This window comes from Zalophus californianus, chromosome 2 (genome assembly GCF_009762305.2).
Source record: "Zalophus californianus isolate mZalCal1 chromosome 2, mZalCal1.pri.v2, whole genome shotgun sequence".
Taxonomy (NCBI): Eukaryota; Metazoa; Chordata; class Mammalia; order Carnivora; family Otariidae; genus Zalophus; species Zalophus californianus.
In genome coordinates, this window is record NC_045596.1 from 60,126,734 (window position 1) to 60,144,674 (window position 17,941).

The 17,941-nt window shown below is 35.7% G+C and overlaps 1 protein-coding gene and 1 pseudogene across 2 annotated transcripts in view; one reads left to right on the forward strand and one right to left on the reverse strand.

The window, feature by feature from the left end:
* RCHY1 (ring finger and CHY zinc finger domain containing 1) overlaps positions 1-17,941 on the reverse strand; it is a 24,473-nt gene continuing 6,532 nt past the window's right edge. For both annotated transcript variants that reach the window (XM_027598454.2, XM_027598455.1), the window contains 6 exons: positions 6,884-6,962; positions 4,885-4,929; positions 3,970-4,028; positions 3,850-3,876; positions 2,381-2,501; positions 1-684 (listed from right to left, as the gene is read on the reverse strand). In XM_027598454.2, coding sequence (XP_027454255.1) covers positions 556-684; positions 2,381-2,501; positions 3,850-3,876; positions 3,970-4,028; positions 4,885-4,929; positions 6,884-6,962 — 460 coding nt within the window. In that variant the 3' untranslated portion in view covers positions 1-555. The remainder of the gene's footprint in view (positions 685-2,380; positions 2,502-3,849; positions 3,877-3,969; positions 4,029-4,884; positions 4,930-6,883; positions 6,963-17,941) is intronic.
* Positions 13,736-15,427, forward strand: LOC113924557 (annotated as a pseudogene).

Genomic DNA, 17,941 nt, shown 5'->3' on the forward strand with positions numbered 1-17,941 from the left:
ATAAAACACCGTTTCAATATAATTTTATTAACAGTTATTACATCAAAATTCACATTTACAGGATCCAAAGGACTGTCTTAGAAAATTCTAAAGTATGTGTAGTAAGATTTCAACAGTAAGACAGAACATATTCTCATTATAGCACAGCCCTTAAAAAGTCAAGAATAATACTGAGAAATAAGTGCAGTTCTATCAAGAACTAGAAATGAACTCTTCGTGCATAGTGTCACTTAAAGCAAAGTCCCATGGAAGTATAATATACCTCTATGGATGTGAATTTCAGTGGCAAACATCATTGGCTTCCAAATAACTGACACTAAAGGAATTTCCAATCAAAACACAAGCACAGTGGCTTTCATCCAATATAAAGCTATGATAATTCTATAAAGAGACCCTGAATCCTTAAGTACATGTAATATGATTTTATGCTGTGACACTAGTACAAAACACATCAACTCTAATGCATAGTTTCGGACACATTATGACAACAGAATACTAAAGACAGCCTTTTTCTAGATCAGAAAATGCTGAGTTTTCCAGTGTAGTATATGCTGGTCATTGCTGATCTAGTGAAATTCTACATCCTCCAGCTTGAGCAGTATTGTAGGAATCACAAATATTACATTTCATGCCTAATATATGGAACTGGACTGTAGATCTCCCATTGCAATCATTGCAGAGAATCTGAAAAGTGAAGAGATGAATTCAAATTAAGTATATTAAACCTTATAGATGGAAAATGGCATTGTCTGCTCAAAACAATTCCTCAAAAATCATACCAAAGAACTGAAACACATATAGCTAAGTCTAAACATTTCCCTCAATAGAGGGAATGCCTTTTATTCGTTTTCTGAAAACTCTCAGAGGCTATTAAGGTAGCTTTGAATTTAGAAGATGAAAGTGTAGATTTGAGTCAAGAAGTCTTATTTTAAAACTGTTCCCAAATAGTATAAATAGTACTGAGCATAAAACCTAACATAGGCATAATCTGATTGACACCTATACTTAGAATTCAAAATAACATACATGATTTATTTTTTTTTTAAAGATTTTATTTATTTATTCATGAGAGCCAGAGAGAGAGAGGGAGAGAGAGAGAGAGAGGCAGAGGGAGAAGCAGGCTCCCAAGGAGCAGGGAGCCCGATGCAGGACTCGATCCCAGGACCCTGGGATCATGGCCTGAGCCGAAGGCAGACGCTTAACCATCTGAGCCACCCAGGCGCCCCCCATACATGATTTATTTTTTCCTTGACACCTACAAATTATCTTAGTTAACAAAACAAATCTTTACATAATTTTAATATTTTTGCTTATACTTTAAGTTTAATATACTAAGTTCTTAATGCCTCAGGAATGAATCAAAGCCCAAAAAAGTAGTTCCTAATTTAATAAAAAGAAGCTTTTGGCATATCCCTAAAATGACAATAAGATGTCACTTGGGAATTAATCTCTTCTAGTACTGAGATCCCAAAAAATAAAAAAGGTGTTAACCTGAAAATAGATCAATCATTACTATGTGAGAAAAGCTTTAGCTTTAGAAGTCATACCCATAATAAACAAAAAACTTCCAGATTTGCTCAAAATTGTAACCTGGAAAATTAAGAATACAATCTGAATGTAGAAAGATTAGTGATTGCCTAGAGCTAGGGGGTTGGGGAATGGCTGCTAATGGATATGGGATTTCTTTTGGGGCCAATAAAAATATCCTAAAATTGATGATGGTGATGTCTGCACAACTCCAAGAATATACTAAATAGCACTAACCTGTACACTTTAAATGGACAAGTTACATGGCATATAAATTTTATCTCAATAAAGCTGTTATTTGAAAAAATTATCTACATGGAACATAGCACACTGAAGCCTGTAGTAAAACATCACATAATTATCATTTAGTATTCTAAAAGTGATCCTTCATTGACCTTACTAGCAATTCAATTATCCACATGAATAAAAAGGGTAATGAACATTAAAAAGACAAAAGTAATCTTCTTCAAAAATCAACAAATACATATGCCTGAAATAAAATTTAAAATAATTACAAATAAAACATAATTAAAATAAAACATCAGACTAGTAATTCACCTCCACTCAGTCACATTACTGACTGGCTCTGACGAGAAAGGTGTAAATAATTCAGAATAAAGTTTTTGCCTGCCATCTAGTGTTGGGAAGAATTACATAAAGGTATTCTTAGTATTTTTTTGGTCTGGTCCTGAATTCAAAGTAACTAAAATCAATTATTTGGTCCTTTCCATTAATCATCACATTGGTGTCTATGCCAAAGCAATATTTTTTACACAGATTTGAGCAAAAAGGCAAAAATAAACAAGAACATCAACCAGGAACCTAAAAAGTTCTAAGCACGAATTATACTCACATCCACAGTCATGTTCTGATACTCTGATGGCATAGGAGTCTGTGCTACCTCATCATCCAGCTGTCTCCAGTACCGAGTCATATCTAAAGCAGAGTGCATACATAATGGACATCTGTAGCCTCTAGAAGAGACAGAAAGGTTATCTTCCAAACATTAAACAAGGTGTATATCAACTCAGGTATACAAGAAGATGCATGCTAACTGGTACATAAACCATCCAAAACAGAGCATTATTCTGTATTTCAAGATGACCTGTTACAAACCTGGGAACTTTTACACTATAGTTTCTAATTAAATCCTGTAACCTATGGTATTTTTTACACCTTCTTCTTTTTCCTCAGTTCTCTAAAGTGGGAAGGAATTAGTCCATATTCTTTGTAGAATGTATTTAATATATTTTTATATGAAGTTTTTTTTTAAAGATTTTATTTATTTATTTGACAGAGAGAGACACAGCAAGAGAGGGAACACAAGCAGGGGGGAGTGGGAGAGGGAGAAACAGGCTTCCCATGGAGCAGCGAGCCTGATGCGGGGCTTGATCCCAGAACCCTGGGATCATGACCTGAGCTGAAGGCAGACGCTTAACAATTGAGCCACCCAGGCACCCCTTATATGAAGTTTTTTATTTTAAGTAATCTCACACCCAACATGGGGCTCGAACTCACAACCCAAGACCAAGAGTCACATGTTCTTCCAACTGAGTGAGCCAGGCATCCCTATATTTAATGTATTTTAAAAACCTGTTCATCATGGAACACTACATCAAAAACTAATGACGTAATGTATGGTGACTAACATAATAAAATAAAATTAATTAAAAAAAAAAAACCTGTTCAGCTGCTTTTTTTAGCTAAATAACCTCAATTTCTTAATATATTCAGGCAATTCAGACTGTATCATTTTCTTTCTAAAAATTCTGAAAAATTTCCTTCTAACTGGCTCTTAAATTAAAAGTTCTGCTTACGAATTTGCAGGACCAAAATACATTTACACAGTCTCTTCTCTCCTATTTTCATTTCATTTCAACATCCTTCCCCCACAATAAAGTCTCTGCTTTAGATAATCTTGCTACCAGCTTTCTTTGCAGATGATTATCCTGGACCAATATAAGGATTTAACAGAATTTTGAGCGACATGCCTCAGCATTTTTACAGTGCTATGGATTGCCTTTGGCAGAGCCTGTGCCCCTGGTAAGCACAGCCAGAAAAGAAGAGGTAGCTCTTGTGAGTTGTGGAAATGAAATAAGGCATAATATAAGCCTGGGGACAAAGACGCAGTCCTATATCCACAAGATGCTTTGCCCAATTTAACACTATTCATTTACCCTACCCATCTCAAGATAAATATCTGCCATGCCAATAAGATATAAGTATCAGCAATGTTTGCCCACTTCCACATCCCCGCGCCAAAAAAAAAAAAAAAAAATCAGACATCTTACAATTATAACTTCTAAAAATCCCATCACTCACTCTTTCAACATTTCTTCATAACACGTTCTGAAAAAAATATATGACACTATTTTAGTAAAGCAAAAAGCATCTCCACTATTTTCAAACACTTCTGAGGAAAAAAAAAAAGAATTACTTTACCTATGTAAAAGATGTCCACATGGCAAGACATGAGCAACAACACGGGATGTGTGAATGTCCTATAAAGGAAATAAATGTTAGTGTTTGCATGAAGACAATATAAACATCCAAGTACTTTAAATTCAAGAGGGAATATTTCAAAAAAAATGAAATCTTGCCATTTGCAACGATGTGAATGGAACTAGAGGGTTTTACGCTAAGCGAAGTAAGTCAATCAGAGAAAGACAATTATCATATGATCTCACTGATATGTAGAATTTGAGAAACAAGGCAGAGGATCATAGGGGAAGAGAAGAAAAAATGAAACAAGACGAAACCAGAGAGGGAGACAAACCATAAGAGACTCTTCAATCACAGGAAAGGAAGTGGAGGGGAGAAGGGTGGAGGGATGGGGTAACTGGGTGATGGACATTGGGGAGGGTATGTGATGTAATGAGCACCGGGTATTATATAAGATGAATCACAGACCTGTACCCCTGAAACAAATAATACATTATATGTTAATTAATTGAATTTAAATTTTTAAAAAATTTAATCTTAAAAGATGGAGTATGTTTTAAAGTTCGTAACGCCTCACAAATTTGCTACTCCCGAATTTATTTTAATTATTAAGTTATATTAAATAAATAGTAAATAAATAACTATATCTAAATATTAACAATATTATTTTAATTTTTTAAGTAGGCTCCACGCCCAACTTGGGGCTTAAACTCACGACCCTGATATCAAGACTTGCATCTCCACAGACTGAGCCAGCCAGGTACCCCTTTATTGCAATTTCAACATGACTTTTGCTAAGAAAATATTATTTCTCTCTCTTTAGATGTCCTCAGGATTTCTGGAGAATAAATGGAATGTAATAAAAAAAAAAGAGAGAGAGAGGGAATATTTCCAAAGCAAATATTTTAAGCTTACCTCCAAACATATTGGACAATTCTGCCGGGAAACATTTTCAATACACTGTTTAAAAGAGAAACTCAAGTTACTAAAAGCTTAACTAGATGGAAATGACAATTCATATTAACAGAAACTTATGATAACGAAAACAATGATACTAACTTAGTAAAGATAATAATTAACATTAACACATGTCTCTTAAATGTCAGATAGGAACTGAACAGTTAACTCACACAACTATTTCAGGCTTTGCACATTACCTGAAACAATGAAATTACTCAAGAAATTATCTTCATTTTACAAGTAAGGAAAATCAGTTAATCAAGATTTACCAAAGATGCAGAGGTAATAACGTTTGGAATCTTTTTAGTTTATATGTGTTTTGTTCCAAAGCTACTTAAGGATATCAACAATGATAATGGTTCATGTTACTGAAGTTTACTACATGCCATATATTAAGTACATTACCTGCATTAGCTCAATCAAGTCCCACAACTATAAATGCAGGTACAATTATTACCCCATTTTACAGATGAGGTATTTGAGGCCTAGAGAAGCTCAATAACTTCAAATGCAGTGGAACTGCATTTGAGCTCCAATAGGCTGCCTCCAGTGCCAGAGCTCTTAACTTGATAAGACAGGGTGATTAAATGCGGGAAGGTAAGGGGAAGCACCAAGCCATGAATGATGCCCAGGTTTTTTAAGTGAGCACCTGAGTATATGACAGGACCATTTACTAAAATACAGACAATAAAAAAATAACTGACAAAGATACCATAAGAGAAAATGTGCATATAGTTTTTGAAAGACCGCACAGCTATCACTCCCAAACTCAAGTCTATAAAACCAAACTCAATCTTTTAATTCCAGCAAATTCACCATCCATTAATCAAGTACTTAAAGCAAGGGCTAAAAATCTTAAGAGTCATCTTTACTCAGCCCCATTCTTTTTCCTTTCTACCTTGTCACCATATCCCAAATGCTCATTATTCAACTTCTCTTAACACTTGACTATTTTAGGCCAGCATCTATTTAAAAATCCTCATTAATGTTACCTATATCAAATTAAAATAAAAAATTTAACTGAAAAAAATCCTCGTTAGTCTCTCTAATCTCTGATGTTTTTTAGATTTTTTCTAAATAATGAAAAATAATTTTAAAGAGCCTGGTATCATGTTATAATTAACAGATCCAAAATTAAAAATATTTCTAACTATGAAAGGAAATATAAAAATATTTTCTGAATTTTCTTGACATGCTGTTACATTGTTATTGCTTCTTTATTATGCTATTTTAGTTATTCTTTTTTTTTATGATTTCTTATTTATTTATTTGACAGAGAGTGAGAGAGCACAAGCAGGGGGAGTGGCAGAAGGAGAGGGAGAAGCAGGCTCCCCAACGAGCAAGGAGCCCCATGCAGGGCTCGATCCCAGGATCCTGGGATCATGACCTGAGCCAAAGGCAGATGCTTAACTGAGCCACCCAGGCACCCCTCATTTTTAGTTATTCTTAAAACCAGTACCAATGAGATGAATCCATAAACTTACTTGGAAGTTGTCAACATTATGCTAATAACTGATGTAAGTATTCTTACACCCTATGGGGCATCTGGGTGGCTCAGTCGGTTAAGCGGCCAACTCCTGATTTTGGCTCAGGTCATGATCTCAGGGTCCTGGCATCAAGCCCTGCATCGAGCCCCATGTCAAGCCCTGTGCTCAGCATAGAGTCTACTTGAGATTCTTCCCCCTCCTTCTACCCCTCACCCTGCTTGTGTGCTCTTTAAATCTTTAAAAAAAAAAGTGTTCATATACACTATACAGAAGAAAAAGAATTGTAGATCAGATATTCTGAGGCACAGGTCTTAGAACACCTATTTTAATAATGCTCAAAAATAAAAAGCAACATAGTTGTAACTTGGTAATATCTGAAAATTAGCATGCTTCAAACATATTAGGATTTAAGCTGGTTTTCAAACACAATATAATACTTCTTAAATTATGCAAACTTAATTATATACCTTGTGCTTTCCTTGGAGATTCATAGCTAGGCATAAGTTACATTTCAAACAATGGAAAAAGTCTTCCTTTGGACCAATCCTAAAAATACATGTGAAAGCCAAAAAATTAGGTTCATTTTTACTACAATGGTAATTTATTCATTTTTATGTTAAGGTTAGTTTCACTGTAAAGTTAGTTCAAATCACAATGAAGAACATGGGGTAAACTCCCACCTCCCCAATGTCACTCCCCAAATGTAAGCACTATGAACAAAATGGTATCTATCCAGGTTTTTTCTATAAAAGTATATACACAACACATACACACACACACACACACACACACACACACACACACACACACACACACACACACACACACACACACACACACACACACACACATCCCCTTTGGGTTTTATTTTTTACATAAATGGATTCTTTCTATATATCCTGCTCTGTGACTTTTTTTCACTGAACAACATATCCTGAAGATCATTCTGTCTATATAGAACCACTTCATTCTTCTTCATAATTACATAATATTACATGGTATGGACAGATCATAATTTTTAAAAGTATTCCCATATATAATTTACTACCTTGAATTAATACAATGATATAAAATAAATATGCTTATACAGGGACGCCTGGGTGGCTCAGTCAGTTAAGCGTCTGCCTTCAGCTCAGGTCATGATCCCAGGGTCCTGGGATTGAGTCCCGCGTCAGGCTCCCTGCTCAGCAGGGAGCCTGCTTCTCCTTCTCCCTCTGCCCCTGCTTGTGCACACTCTCTCTCTCTCTCTCTCTCTGACAAATAAAAATAAAACCAATCAATCAGTATGCTTATACAGACAACACTTAGCCCATCTGTTGATAATTTTTATAAGATTCCTAAAACTGAAACTATGGGATCAGAGGGAATTACATATCACTGGCTTTGATACTGACAAACTGACCTCCAAAAAGACAATACTAAATTATGCTCCCACTAACAATGTGTGACAACACCTGTGTTCCCCACACCGTAGTGAACACTGGTTACCTAGATGACAGACAAATAAAAGACGTCATTTTAATTTGCATTTCTCAGGTTATGAGACAGGAAATATATTTTAATGTTTATGAACCATATGGATTTCTACTGTGGATTGTTCATGTATGCTCTGTTCACTCTAGGGTATCTGTCTTTTACCATTTTAAACCAACTGTTTATATATCCTGAATATTAATCTTTTTCATTTGTATATTTACCATATCTTGGTATGTCACATCTTTCCTGATTTATATATTTTGTCATACAGCCATTTTAATTCCTATGTACTAAAAGCCATTGATATTTTCCTTTATGGCTTATGCTTCTGCCTCTTGTTTAGGAAAGACTTTTGAAACCTATAGGTTATAAATATATGTATACCTCTAATGCTTAATGATTTTTAATTTTTATATTTTTCTTTCATCCATTTGAAATGTATTATGCATGATAAACATAAAATAGCTAGTTGTTCCCAAATTTTTATTATCCCTTTCTTTCACCACAACAAAACACTTAGCTAGGCACAAGGGTGTCCTGAATAAAGACTATTTGCAACTTCTCTGGAAGTTGTGAACAAAAGAGATGGTGAAAATTTTGTGTTGTGCCCTTAAAAAGGAAAGCTCAACAAACCCTAAACACAAGCAATATGAAAAAAAACCCTATCATGGAACGTCATAATCAAACTGCTCAAAACCAAAAATAAAGAGAAAATCTTAAAAGCAGCCAGAAAAAAAAAAAAAAGGCCTGTACAGAGGAACAAAGATAAGGATGACACCAGACTCCTTACTGCAAACAATACATAATATATTGTACAGAATACAGTAGAGGGACATCTTTAAAGTATTGAAAAAGACTGTAAGCTTAGAATTCTGTATCCAACAAAATATCTTTCAAAACTGAAAGCAAAATAAAGATGCTTCTAACATACAAAAGCTAGAACGATTCATTACCAGGAGATTCTGTTTAAACAAAAAGTCAGTTTGGCATCAGTACCTGGAAGTCACAGTTAGAGGTGATCTGGCAGGCTCTGCAGCTCTCAAACTTCACCCCAACACACAGTAAATCCTTTTACGTCCTAACCCAGTTCCCCCTTCCCCTCACACATATATACACACACTCAAAATGCTAACAAAAGTTCCACATAACAATACTTATCCTTACCATGTATTTTACTCTTTAGTATTTTTTTAATGGTGGCAGGACTCACTAGATTCGCTTCAGTTTAAAATTCAGTACTCTATATAATATATCCTCTTTACTTCCATCCTCAATTCCAGTCTCTACCTCCACCTCCACTGTTCCTCACTCCGTTCTTTTACTGCCTTCTCTCAGGCTTGGTTATTTATTTATACCCAGGCCCATTCTGATTTATTCAGCCTTGGCCTGTCTCTGTTAAAACTTTACTCAAACTTTCCTAAAATTAAGACCACTCTAATCGGTATAATATGACAAACTCTATAGTAGTGACTGCTTATTAAGCCTATTCTTGCACAAACAGAATATAAATTTAAGAACCAGAATCATCCCTTCTACCCACTCGTGCTCAACACATGACAAAGATTTGTCTGATGCTTATTTAATAACTTGCAGAAATGTGAAAACACATCCTTTCCTTAAAGTATCATTTTATCACAGATGTTTTATTTCCCCACCGTAGTTACAAATTTATGTAACTTTTTCAATTTTAAAAGTAATACTCATTCTTTATTTAAAATGTGTAAAACCAGAGCACCAGGGTGACTCAGTTAAGTGTCTGCCTTCAGCTCAGGCCATGATCCCAGGATCCTGGGATCAAGCCCCACATGGGGCTCCCTGCTCAGAGGAGAGTCTGCTTCTCCCTCCCCAACACTCGTGCAGCGTGCGCGCTCTCTCTCAAATAAGACCTTTAAAAAAAAAATGTGTAAAACCCAGAAGAACATGAACCAACAACTATCAAATTTAATCATTGATCCCACCATTAATGGGTAACTACTGCTACTCTTTTGGTATGTATGATATCCTGACAGACATTTTGTACCAATCATTCTCCCAATCCCTAAATATTATATTCAAGAACTTACTTTTAATATGGGTTTGTAAATTTAACAATCTTACAAGATACAGGCTGGTTCTCATTTTTCATTATATTTTTTGTTATATCAGTACAAGACATAAGATATATTCTACACATAATTCTTGGTACATATCTCTACTTCCTTGGGATAATCTAAAAATGGAATTATACAAAAGGCTGAAACATTTTTTAAGATCAGAAATCAGAACACCAAAACCACATCTGCCATATCATACTCTCATAAGTATCCTAGTGCTTATTTTGTAACAATAAGAAATTACATTTCCCCATTTAAAAAAGAAAAAAAGCTCATTCCAGTACATTTCAGTAAGGATATATGCACCCACTGCCAAAAAGTTCAGTGTCTGCCTGAACACTGTCTGCCTCTAATTAAAGAAAAACTGAAACCCTATCTTTAGGGCACATCACACTTGGAAAAAATTACTGTCATAGTCAAAAGATTATCTAACTATCATGGAACTATTTTAAAATATAAAATCAGGAATAACATATTACTAAACTCTGTAAGAAGCACTGATTTCCTTATAGTGATTACTGCCTAAAGACAACAATTTTCAAGCCCAGAGACCAGAGTCAAGCTTAGAGATGTTTTAAGTACCAAGCACCAGTAGGAGAAATCTGATCACCTTTACCTTGCAGATATGTTTAATGGACTAAAAGCAATAACTAAGTTTCATAATATGCTTAAGACAAAAAAACCTGTCTTTAACATCCAAAAAAGGACTCACTGTAAAAGATATCAAAGGTTAACTACAAAATAAGAAGACTGATATTTTAGCAAAAATATAGTAATTCATGCATTCAAATGACATGATTTTTTAAAATGTCATCATGACAGGGTAAGAGTTTCCAACAACACTGCCATTGCAAAAACATTTTTTAACTTTAACTCTTTTGATATTTTTATTATTTAAAAAAATTGTCATTATCTGATGGCCATGTCATTTCTTTTTTTTTTTAAGATTTTATTTATTTATTTGACAGAGAGAGAGAGAGAACACAAGTAGGCAGAGTGGCAGACAGAGGAAAAGGGAGAAGCAGACTCTCCGCTGAGCAGGAAACCGGACGTGGGGCTCAATCCCAAGACCCCAGGATCATGACCTGAGCCGAAGGCAGCCGCTTAACTGACTGAGCCACCCAGGCGCCCCTGGCCATGTCATTTCTGACTAAACACAGTATTTGCCAATCTTATTTAATAGATTTTGCTCCCAATATCTTTTTCTTTTTTGGAGTGGGAGGGGGAACTGGAGAGTGGCAGAGGGAGAGAGAGAATCTTAAGATGGCTCCACACCCAGCATGGAGACTGACTCAAGGCTTGATCTCACAGCCCTGAGCTGAAATCAAGAGGTGGATGCTTGGGGTGCCTAAGTGGCTCAGATGGTTGAGCATCTGCCTTCGGCTCAGGTCATGATCCCAGGGTCCTGAGGATCGAGCCCCGCATCGGGCTCCCTGCTTGGCAGGGAGCCTGCTTCTCCCTCTCCCTCTCCTGTTCCCCCTGCTTGTGCTCCCTCGCTCTCTGTCAAATAAATAAATAAAATCTTAAAAAAAAAAAAAAAAAAAAGAGGTGGATGCTTAACCGACTGAGCCATCCAGGCACCCCTACTCCCAATATCTTTTAGCAAGTTTTAAAAAAATAAAAATGAATACCTCTGAAAATCCCCAAGGGGAGTGAATTTTCAGTGTGCCACAGGCACTCTGAAGAACTGTAAAAAGATATTCCAAAGATTTTTGAACAATGACAATAGACATAACAGCACCTAAAATACCTACCTGAAGTGCTCATAAACATCTGTCTATAACACATACCCTAGATGAACGGCCTCACAAGAAAATGAATGAACAATGTATTTTTTTTAAGATTTACTTATTTTTATTTGAGAGAGAGTGAGAGAGCAAGCGAGTGTGGGGGGAGGTGCACAGAGAGAGGGAGAAAGAGAATCTCCAGCAGACTCCCGCTGAGCATGGAGCCTGACGCAGGACTCAATCTACTGACCCTGAGATCATGACCCGAGCCAAAATCAAGAGCTGGATGTTCAACCAACTGAGCCATCCAAGTGCCCCTGAACAATGTATTTCTAAGGAAAAAAAAATGGACTCCTCACCTAGTTATTCAATAGGAGGGACTTCAATTCACAGTATCTTGTTAATGAAACCAGACCAACCCATTTTGCTAAAAGGCTCTAACAGCATTCTTCCATCTTTTATGATGTTTATACACCAAAATTTACTTGGTATGGCTCCTAAATGGAGAAATGTTGAAAGGGAAGTACGTGTATGAAGTATGTGGAAGAGGGGCATGTGGGTGGCTCAGTCCATTAAGCACCTGCCTTCAGCTCAGATCATGGTACCAGGGTCCTGGGATCAAACCCCTCATCGGGCTCCCAGCTCAGCGAGGAATCTGCTTCTCCCTCTCCCTTTGCCCCTCCTCCCACTTGTGCTCTCTCCCTTGCTCACTCTCCCTCTCAAATAAATAAAAATCTTAAAAAAAAAAAGTATCTTGAAGAAAACAGATGATGTAAAAATTGAAAAAATTTACAGGATTGATCATCCTAAATAAGGTGTTTATAAATCTAAAAATAAAAAATATTTTGTTATATTGAAACTAAAAAGATAGTCACCTTTAAATACAATTATGGGCTCTCAAAGGTTTCAAAAACACTGAATTTGACAATGCATAGACAGAAGTAATGATAAGCCAGAATCTATTAGTGATGTATTTGAGATCTGGAATCAATATTATATTTTGATGGTATAAGTGCAGGAACTAAATAAATTTACAGGACTGTAAATTAAAGTAATTACAAGCTAGAACCTACTAGAATTGTATCTAAAACCTGGAATCAGTTATTAACAAGATGGTCATGTGCCAGACATTCAAAGGATATTGTCAAATGTCGTACATATCCCTTTAAAACTAGAAAAATACGGAATCAAAATTTAGATTTGCAACCTTTAAATTCTTATTAAAATTTCTAATGAAGTTGTTTTTCACTGCCTTTATTCTTCTGTCATTCATAATATATAAATTATACAATAAAAAATATTGTTATTTGTAAAAGGATTTAAAAATAGATGTTAAATGTTGATGACAAATTTTCTTCATAGGCAGACAGAAATCATAACACCAAAAACATTTTGCTAAAGATACACAACCTACACATTACTAAGTACCTACCGAATACATGGCACTCCCAGGTATACAAACTTAAAGTTTGAAAATACCTTGATCTCACGAAGCTTAATATTTACCAGATACAGGAATTTAAAATTTGAAAACATCTTAATTTCATGAAGCTTAATATATACAGGGTAAGATGAAATGTCTATCTATTCTGCAGTCTCAACAACTTGAAAGTCAATAAATTAACCATAAAATGTATTGATTCCTTTGTTATAATAGTGGTAATTAAAAACTGTGTGCAGATCTGACATACAAAATAACTCAATACCACAGTGAAAATTAATTGGAGCTCATGAATCAAATAGGATGAACCCTAGAAACGAAGTTCTGTTAAAAAAAAAATAGAGGGGTGCCTGGGTGGCTCAGTTGTTAAGCATCTGCCTTCGGCTCAGGTCATGATCCCTGGGTCCTGGGATCGAGCCCCGCATCGGGCTCCCTGCTCGGCGGGAAGCCTGCTTCTCCCTCTTCCACTCCCCCTGCTTGTGTTCCCTCTCTCGCTGTGTCTCTCTCTGTCAAATAAATAAATAAAATCTTTAAAAAAAAAAATAGAAAAATATAGAGTATGAGTTTAAAAATAAGCAAACCTAAACATGTATTGTAAACTTCCACTCCACAAAGAAAAAGTAGCTTGTATAGGACCAAAGCTCCCACTGACAACTACAGAAGCTAGATTCAAAAAAAACAAACAAGCTATTTAATAGCAGTAAAGAACAACTAAGGGCTAAAAGGGTCAATATCCCAGAGAGAAGGGAAATACCCTGAGAAAAAGCCAACATTCCCTGCTTCTTTCTCCTTAGGAAACTTGCAGTCCCTACACTATTCTACTAGAAGCTAAGAAGCTAAGCAGTAAGCAGTAGGTAAGAGGATATGGAAACCAAGTAAACCCCCTGGCAATTTCTCTGCTAGGGAGGCAAAAAACTGAAGGCCACGTCCTGCCACAAGAGATGCCCTGGTAAAATCCCTGGCTTTACGTCAAGCCCCCTGAGGAACCATGTGCTAGGAGCCTGAGTGTTAGGGAAAACAAAATAGAACAGGACTTAATAAATGAAACTTGGCCTCTAATCACCTCAATCTTTAATTGGATCAATGGGATCTGTCTCTAATTAACTGCTTGCCAAAGGAAAATCTCTTTGGAAAAAATTAGCATCCAGAGCTTATACAATTTTGTCCAACAACCAACTAAAAAAAAAAAATAAGAAGCATGCCAAAAGGCAAGACTAAAGAACCAAACACCAAAGGAAAAAAAATACAGAAATCAGAACTGACCCACAGATAATCAAGATAGTGGATTTCTCAGACACTGCCTTTAAATTACCAGTGATTCAGTGTTTTCAGACGCCCAGGGATCGCTGCAGCTTGGTGGGGTCTTCTTCAGCTTACACACAGTTACCGGCCACAGCAGCAAAGGATGAACGGAGCTCTGGGAAAGATGCTGTGTCTGAGGAACGATACCATTTTTAAGCAAGCCTTTTCTCTCTTAAGGGTCAGCACTTCAAGAGAAAATCCCATCTGTTCTGCAGGTGGCATTCTGATGGGTACCAGTCGGCACTACAAGACAAAGCCTACCCATGGCATTGGGAGATACAAGCACCTAGTCAAAGCACAGGAGCCCAAGAAGAAGAGGGGAAAAGTGGAAGTGAGACCCATTAATTTGGGGACAGATTATGAATATGGGATTTTAAACATTCACTTGACTGCATACGACATGGCCGTGGCAGAGAGTTATGCCCAATATTTTCACAACCTCTGCAACCATCTATCCATTAAAGTTGAGGAAAGTTACGCTATGCACACCAAAACCATGGAGGTGTTGCGGCCGCAGGACCAAGGCAGCAAAATGCTCCTGGACTCAGTTCTTACCACCCATGAGTGAGTGGTTCAGATCAGCGGTTTGAGTGCTACATTTGCAGAGATTTTTTTGGAAATAATCTAAAGCAATTCTTCCCGAAGGAGTCAGATTGTCAGTGAAGGAGCACTCTGAAGAAGACTTCAAGGGAAGGTTCAAAGCTCGGCCAGAACTAGAAGAACTGTTGGCCAAGTTGAACTAGCTCATTGCAGACCCTTTCATGTCAGGACTGGTGATATTGAGTGCCAAAGAGAAGATCTTCCTGGGTGGTCAAGGTTAAGCAGAAGACCCTCACCTTTAGATATCATAACTACCCATCCCCATTAGCCAGGAATGCCTCCTCTCTTGTATGGAGAAGTGCTTGCCAATTGTCACCACTTTCCTTTGAGCCAACCTAAGACATCCTCCATCTAATAAAAATCTGCAGCTGATGGGCATGTGAGGAAAAAAAATATAAAATAAAATAAAAATAAATTACCAGTGATTAATATGATGAAGGAAAAAAAAAAGGTGAAGAATTTCACCTAAAAAATGGAAGGTACAGAGGGTGGGGGAGGATTAAATGTAAATTCTATAATTTGAAGAAAAAAAAAAAAACCTAAAATGAAAAACTCAATAGATTCAATAGAAGATTCAACACAGTACGACAGAGACCTGGAAGATAAATCAGTAGAAACTATGCAATTTAAACATGACGGGGGGGAAAGAAAAAAGATAGAGAAAAAAAAACTTAAGAGACATATGGGACACAGTGAAAAGCTCTATACCTAAAGTCTCAGATGAGGCAAGAGCAAGGGGCAGAAACATTATCTGAAGAGATACTGACCAAGAATATTTCAAAACTGACAGAAAACATCATGCCACAGATTCAAGAAATTCTACAAACTGCAAGCCGGATAAATATTTCACAAACCTGTACACATCACGGAAAAACTGCTAAAAACCAACGACTCGAAAACATCGAGAGAGGGATAAAAGACAGATTATCTTCAAAGAAGCAATAATAATCCTGTTAGGTGACTCTAAAATGGAAACCATGGCACCAGAGTATCTTTTAAAATGCTGAAAGTAATTCTATACCTAAAAAAGATAAAAATCTTAAAAATAAAAGCAAATAAAGACATTTTCAAAAGAGACAAAAACTGACAGAATTTGTCACCAGCAGAACCTCACTAAAAGTAATGATGAAAATAATTTTTTTCTAATTATGTTACGTTAATCACCATACATTACATCATTAGTTTTTGATGTAGTGTTCCATGATTGTTTGTGTATAACACCCAGTGCTCCATGCAGAACGTGCCCTCTTTAATACCCATCACCACGCTAACCCAACCCCCCCACCCCCCTCCTCTCTAGAACCCTCAGTTTGTTTTTCAGAGTCCATAGTCTCTCATGGTTTGTCTCCCCCTCCAATTCCCCCCCCTTCATTCTTCCCCTCCTGCCATCTCCTTAATGAAAAGAATTCTTGAAACCAAAGGAAAATAATCCTGAAGACAAAGGAGATGCAGAAAGGCAAGAGCAACAGAAACGGTAAATATGTAGGTAAATCTAAGAGAATACTGGCTGTTCAAAACAATGTCTATAGAGTTTAAAATATACAGATTAAAAAGCATGACAACAATTGCATGTAAATCCTCTTAGTTAAGGTTCTTGCACTGCCCAGAAATAATAAATACATTACTCTAGTAAACCAAGGATGTATGTTATAATTTCTAAGATAACTGCTAAGAGAATAATAGAAGAATGTATCTCTAACAAGTTTATAGAGAATAAAAACAAAATAGAAAAATTGCTGATTAATTCAAATGAAGGCAAGCAAGGAGGAAAAAAGGACAAATAGACAAATACTAAGGGAATAGAAAATACTAAAACTGTAGACTGAGTTGGAAAATTGTACATTGTAGAGTTATGTATGTATATTTGTACAATTATATTAATAAGTAGACTAAATATGCTAATTAAAAGACAAGCGTTTTCATCAAACTCCATTAAAAAAAATCAACTATATTCTACTTACCAGATAAATGCCTTAAATATAAGTATACAGAATGTTTGGAATAAAAAAAAGGGATAGATTACACATGCAAAAACTAATCAAATGAAAGCTGATCTATATATATTAGCTCTTAAGACAGGAAATATTGCTAAAGATAAAAAGAGACATTATATAATGATAAATGGGTCAATCATAAAGGAATATAGAACAATCCTATGTAAACACCTAATGATATTGCCTTAAAATATATAAAAACACAAAATATATAAAAACACAAAAAAGCATATACTGTATGATCCCATTTACAAAAGTTCAGGAAAGTGGTTACCTTTGGACTAGTGTATTGACTTGAAGGGGGCATAAGAGAGACTACTACATTGCTATGAACATTCCACTCTTTGATCTGGGTGGTGATTAAAAGAATTTTTTCCTAAGTAAATTCATAAGATAGTTTATGATTTCTGCATCTTTTGGAATGTTTGTTATCCTTCCTTAAAAACAAACTACATAAAAGCTAGAAAGTGATTTAAAATATTCAAGACAGATTCGTTATCTCCAATGGGAAAGAGGAGAAAAGACTAACGTGGAACACTTAGAGTTTCAACAGTATTGGTAACATTCTAGTTCTTAAACTGAATGACTTATTGTATTAGAATACTTTGTAACATATGTTACAGATGTGCTTTTGTATATATCTAATACTTCAGAATTTTTATTAAGAAAAAATTCCTATATATGGCATGTTGAGAACAGCTTATCAGTGAGAGACTGGACTGTAGGTTATTTTTATTCTTTCTTTTTCCAATAAATCAGCCTATACTTAGAGAATTTTTTTAAAAACTAATTTTTTAAAAAGTCCACCTTAATTTTCTACTTCAGTTGCCAACAAAACACTTCATATAAAAGCATATTTTATATCCAAACATTAAAATTTTAAATAGCCACA